At 51.6% G+C, this 6,322-nt stretch overlaps 1 protein-coding gene across 1 annotated transcript in view; it reads left to right on the forward strand.

Moving 5' to 3' along the window:
• PLB1 (phospholipase B1) overlaps positions 1-6,322 on the forward strand; it is a 125,817-nt gene that overhangs the window by 70,005 nt on the left and 49,490 nt on the right. The window contains exons 21-25 of the mRNA XM_010840701.1: positions 499-564; positions 893-993; positions 2,989-3,070; positions 5,960-6,064; positions 6,178-6,273. Coding sequence (XP_010839003.1) covers positions 499-564; positions 893-993; positions 2,989-3,070; positions 5,960-6,064; positions 6,178-6,273 — 450 coding nt within the window. The remainder of the gene's footprint in view (positions 1-498; positions 565-892; positions 994-2,988; positions 3,071-5,959; positions 6,065-6,177; positions 6,274-6,322) is intronic.

A 6,322-nucleotide genomic window follows, 5' to 3' on the forward strand; every position in this document is an offset into this window, starting at 1 on the left:
AAAGTTTGATAAGCACAAGATGAGGGGAAATCAGCCTTAAAATGTTTTACCCTTGGGGAAGGGGAGGCAGGAGCCTCTTCCCCTCTCCTTATCTCCTCAAGTAATATGGTTGAGCTGTGGGTTCCCAGGCACGGGTGACTCCAGAAATGATCAGCCACTAGGATGTTCAAGCTGCAGGAGATCTTAGAGGCCCCCTGCTCCAGCATCCCAGTTCAGAGGTGTGATGTGCTTTAGCTAAGGCCCTGCCTCTAGTTGACACGAAGTGGGTCCAGAGCTTTCCATAGCAGAAGAAAGGGTGTTTCCCTGAGGGTCACAGCCTTAACAACCTTGAGGACTGTGAGGTTAGGGTGGAGGTTGGGGTCCCAAAAGACAGCCTGTGCTTCAATGTTGCCCATTCAGACTGAAAGGCAGGGAGGAGGGAACCCAGGAGAGGACTCAGTCCTGGTTACAGAGAGACTGGGTGGTGACTGGGCTTAGAGATGTCGCCTCTCCCTGCAGGTCCGCTTCTCTCCGCAGAACTTCGTGGACAACATTGGGCAGGCTCTGGACATCCTCCACGCTGAGGTACGAAGGGTGGCGCACGTGTCCTCTGAGCCGCTCAGCCCCGGGCCTCCTCCCTGGGCGTCTGGCTTCCTGCTGAGACCCTCCTACGTGGCTCCCTTCCCCTGGAGACCAGCGCCGGCCATGCTGTCACTCCTGGGCCCAGCAGCCTGAGCACACGTGTGTTAACAGCGAGCAGCAGAAAGGCGGAGCCAGGGATGATGGATGTGGGTGGGCCCAGGTGAAAGGCCACAGACCTGACACCCAGCAGGAGGCACGGGCCCCAGACCTGGGGGAGAGGCTGGCGCTGCCCAGCCCTGATCCTCTTGGGGACGATCTTGCCTTTGCTCAGGTGCCTCGGGCCTTTGTGAACCTTGTCAAGGTGTTGGAGATCATCAACCTGAGGAAGCTGTACCAGGATAAGAACGTCAGCTGCCCGAGGCTGATCCTCCGGTGAGTTGGATGTTCTCCACCTGTTCCCAAAGGGCCTATGGGACCCTTAGCAGAGAGTGACTCTGGCTGGTGAGAAAAGCCAACGGCAGGAGTGTGAGGAGTGCTGAGACCCCTGGTCAAACCTGACAAGGCCTCTTGGAGGAGATCCCCAGGGCATTGTGCCTGCCCCCCCCAACCCAGTCCAGGCTCCTATACCCTCAGAGGACATGCATTTGCCACCCAATGTACTTCTTTTGCCACGACAGCTCAGGACACTGTTCAGTCCTCCAGGGAAGAGTAAAGCATGAGGGATGGGCGAGCCTCTGTGGGCTCACTAGGGCCACATCTTTCTCAGTGTCCAGAACCTCCCTGCTCCCTCCCAGAGGCCCAGCTCCCGGACAGATGAGCCTCTGTTCAGCATGGGTGCTCCAGGCTGCACATTCACAAAGGCAGGGCTGTGGTCACCTTCTAGGAGAGAGGGTGGTCAGGTCAGAATCAGCATGGTAGAGGACAAAGAACCCTCACCCTGAGAGGCCGCCTTCATCCCCAGCCTCCAAAGCCGAAGATGGCTCCCCTGCTAATGTTACATGTGACCCTAGGGAGTAAGACGTCCTTCTGCCCCAAGCGTGAGCCGTTCTTGCCTGCAAGGTCTCCTCTGGGCTGTTAGCCCAGATCACGGTGGCTGTGCCCCCCACCCCCCTTCTTCCCTCCCCAAGCTCTATACAGGCCTCCACCGTAGGCCTAAGCACATCACATGGTAATGACCCCGAGGTGCCTCTGCCCACTCAGCCCTGAACTCTGTCTGAGTCACTGCCAGCGCAGAGTCAGGGCTCCGTGGCTGTTTGCTGAATGACTGAATGAATAATTCACAAGGGCCGGATCTGCTCTTGGAAATGAAGGGGTATCTTGGCTGTTCCCTGAGGATGCATGCCAAAGCGCCCCCAGGGGGCCTAGACTGCATGGGTCCCCTGGGGAAGGCCCGGGGATGCTGTGAACAGTGGGAGGACGGCTGCCGGGTGACACATGCCTATTAGCGCAGCTGGTGTCAGGCAGGCTATTTTTGGCTGCTGACTCATCCCTGGCTCCCACTTTCTCCAGTCACTGGGCCACATGGGGCGGGGGAGGGGACAGGGAGAGTTCAGCATTTTCATTCCATTTCAGAGCACCTCACCTAAAAGTCTCTGGCTGCCCATCACTACAAGGTTTCCAGACGATTAAAGCTGAAGGTTCAGAGTTGTTATTTGTCTGACCTGGAATGGCCAAGTTGCTGACAGCGGGATTAGGAAGGCTCAGGGTCACTGCATTCTGCCACCTGTGCTCTGTCCTGTCTCAGTGGCTGTGCTTTCCTTGGCGGTGCTGAGTCTGCACTGAGCCATCCTCACTATTATTGCCTCCTGCCTATGGACCACAAGCCCGAATTTGTGAGATGGTTAGTCAGGGCAGAAGCAGCTTGAACAGGGGTTGAGAGCTCAGGTTTAAACCAGAGAGACTTGAGTTCAAATCCTGGCTCCCACACTCAGCATCCACATGAACTTGAGAAACTGCTAATCCATGCGGAACCTTAGTTTGCTCATCTATAAAATGGGGGCAATGAAAAGACAGCTTCTAGAATAGCTAAGAGGATTCAGCAAGTTAATACTCATAAAACTCTCAGCACAGTGAACTTTCAGTATGTGTTATTATTGTTGTTACTATTATTTAGAAGGAAGCATGCCTTATCTCTACTACACTGTTCTCAGACATTCATCGGGTAACTTGGCTCCATAAAGATGTCACTCCTTACAGACGTCAGAAGATATAACTATTTCATTTTCATGAGCAAATCCAGATCTGGGAAATTTTCTTAGGTTTCAGCTGATGCAGTTGACAGGTTAGCCAGCCAGAGCCGCCCACCCCCCGCCCTCCTCCTCCTCCAGATCTGAGTTAAATATATTCTGAATCTCAAGCCAGTGTTCCTGTGTCGTGCTCTCAGATGGTGGTTCTGGTGGGTGAGCACCTCTGTGGTTTTGTCTGCAGGAATCTGTGTCCCTGTGTCTTGAAGTATGATGATAATGCAACAGAACTTGCCTCCCTCATCGAAGTGAATAAGAAGTATCAGGTAAGCTGGGAACTGCTGTGTGGTTCATGGTTCTGGTTAGAAAAGGAACAGACACTTAGATTATTTCAACTTCAACTGCATGTGACATTACCACTGACCAGTTTGCAGATATAAAGACCACCCCCTCCCTCCAAGGCAGCAGATTCCGTTTATTTGAATCAAGTTACAGAGCCAAGTCACTCAACACACATGACCAAATCTCAGTTCCTGGCCTTACACCAAAATAAATATTTCCAATTGTCTATGGAGAATGGGTATGAGTTCTGACTCCTGGGGCAGGAACCCTTGCCACCCAAGAGAATCTGGAGGATTCAGTGCAACAACACATACTCCATCTGCCCTCCCTTCCTGGGGGGAGCAGGTGTTATTAGGTGTTACTGGGGTACACAGGGAGAAAGAAAGCTGATGCTTTCCCAGAATCCTGTGGGCTGTCCCTTTGAGGCTTTTCTCCATCAAATCTTCGAGCAGAGCAATGGACTCTCTTGAGTTTTGTCCCAAATAATCACCCAGTCACTTGAGAACAATGGTCACCTTCCAGCTCTTCCAGGCTGGGTGGGATGCAGAGAGCTTCCAGGGTGGATCAATCCTTCAAGCCCATGGACTCCTTGGAGCAGAACCCCTCCTGGCAACCTCTTTCAGAGCAGTCTTGTCCACGAGTGGTGTCTGGGCTCAGGGCAGTGACCTGTGTATCATTCTTCGAGGCCATTGCCAGGCCCCTTGGGTGACTAGGGGCCCGTTCCTTTGTCTCTGCTGAGGAAGTCATGGCCCTCACCAGGTGAGGGAAGGCAGCCAGGCTTATGGCTCTGAAAGCAGTCCTTTTGCAGGCAGGGTTTGAGTGCAGAGCATAAGCGCTTATGCAATTCTGGTTGGTTTATTGTTTATTATTATATCAGATGTATTATTTTCTATAACTTGATTTATTGTTGGCTGTGCAGGGTCTTTGTTGCTGCACAGGATTTCCTCTAGTTGCGGAGGGTGGGGGCTACTCTCTAGTTGAGATGCTCTGGCTTCTTCTTGCCGTGGCTTCTTTTGTTATGGAGCTTGGGCTCTAGGCACTCGGGCTTCAGTAGATGTGGCATATGGGCTCAGTTGCGTGGTTCCCAGGCTCTAGAGCACCTGCTCAATAATTGTGGTCTATGGGCTTAGTTATCCCTCGTCATGTGGGATCTTCCTGGAATGAAACCTGTGTCTCCTGCATGAGCAGGTGGATTCTTTACCACTGAGTCACCAGGGAAGCCCCAGATGTATTTTTTAAGCAGACTATATGGAAGAGCTAAGGTCAGAGGCCAAGGCACCAGAAATTGAAGAGTCATGGAATTCTGGGGCCATGCCATAAGAATAAAATCAGGCCAAACAACTGGTTTGATGGAGTCACCATAGACGCCACTATCGCTGCTGTTTCTAGAAACTAGATGCACCCTCAGCAAAATGGATTCTGTGCTGTTCCTCCATCTTTCAATCTCTAGTTTCCAAACCGAAGCCTGAGGCGGGAGCCCCCACACATCTACTGGGGGACCCATGAGCGTGTGTGAGGGACGTTGGGAGAAACAGCATCTGGGCTTCTCACCTACATTGCAAGGTGGGCTCTTCTTCACATGGTAGAGTAGGTTCAGAGAACCAAAGGGGAACTGTTCCCTAAAATGGCCTTCGCAACCTCTCTAGATTAGCCAACTATTCCCAGGTCTGCTCTTGGTGACCACTGAGACCCTGCTGTAGCATCCCAGACGAGCTCACAGCTCAGCCCCATGAGGCCATCATGTCCTCTCTCTCAATCCTCTGACTTTCTACTTCCTGTTCCCCTCTCCTTGAAGATGAGCATTGCTGTTAATTATTACCACCATGTGCCAGGCCTTCTCCACACTACTTACACCATTTCTGAAAAGTTGCGGTGGTGGGGGCGGGGGTCTCCACTGTGAGCCATTGTGGCTGATTCACAGAGGCCCTAGCAGCATTTAAAAGAATTTAAGGGATGGTCCAGGCCTCAGTGAACATCCTCCACTTACAGGTGAGGAAATAGAGGTCCAGAGAGGGAAAGCAGCTTGCTGAAAGTCACACAGCTAGTTAGTGGTATCGTACCTTCTGCCTGCCTCAAGGCTCTGTCTGTAACAGAAAGAGTCTCCCCCAGGAGGTCAGAGCTGATGTATTCCCAGCCTGGGGGCTCTCTGGCAGACCGTGGAAAACAGAAGGTGTCCTGGTGTCTTCTGAAGTAACTGCACTAATGTTCTGTGTGTGGAAGCCTGACTTCCCCCTCCAGACCGGGTCCTGGCTCCAAATGATGGAAACCGAGCAAGCACTGAAATGGCAGAGTGTGGCAGAAGTGGGAGCCAGAGCTAGGGTAACTGGTCCTTCTGGAACTGAGTCTAGGTGTAAGCTATGAGAGTAACAGCTCTGCTACCTCCTAGATAGATCTGAGCACTTCAGGGGTGCATGGAAAGGAACACTCGTGCTCACACACACTGCTTGCATGAATGATACAGATGGGCATTAAATGTGGTTGTTAATTCACCTTTGATTTCCTGAACCAGTGTATAACATAAATAAATGTAAGGATAATCCCCCAAAGTCATTAAATCAAATTTGTACTCACTCGATCTCCACCCTAATCTTTAATCAGAATCTTTAAAAGAGGCTCAAACTGATGAACTTGGGTTTTTCGTTTTTCCCAGCCTGGGTCAAATAGATGCAATGGCAGCAGAGGTTGGGGGCAGGGCCTGAGATAAAGGCTGATCTGAAACATAACTAGCTGGCTCCTGACCAGTAGGGATCTTACTGCAGATTGATTTCATGCAAAGGTCAGATTGTGTTGAATTCTCTGGTGGAGAAAGATTCCACACAAAGACCAGACAGGTGCAGAGAGCCCCCTGACTACTGACTCCCTTCCTCCTGCAGGAGGGGACTCACCAACTGGTTGAGAGTGGGCGTTACGACACCAGGGAAGATTTTACAGTGGTCGTGCAGCCGTTCCTCGAAAAAGTGGACATGCCCATGACCCCGGTAAAGCCTCATGGATAAGTGGGAGCTACAGGTAGTGCCCAGCTCTTTCTGAACATCACTGGTGTTATCTGACATTCCTATGACACGGCCACTCTATTCTATCCTATGACCAGGAGGGGTTGCCTGACAACTCTTACTTTGCTCCTGACTGTTTCCACTTCAGTAGCAAGGCTCATGCCCATGCAGCCAGTGCCCTGTGGAACAACATGGTAAGATGACCAAGACAGGGAAAATTATGATTCCTCTGATAATAAAAGA

Source organism: Bison bison, unplaced genomic scaffold, assembly GCF_000754665.1.
Source record: "Bison bison bison isolate TAMUID 2011002044 unplaced genomic scaffold, Bison_UMD1.0 scf7180017864145, whole genome shotgun sequence".
NCBI classification, from domain to species: domain Eukaryota; kingdom Metazoa; phylum Chordata; class Mammalia; order Artiodactyla; family Bovidae; genus Bison; species Bison bison.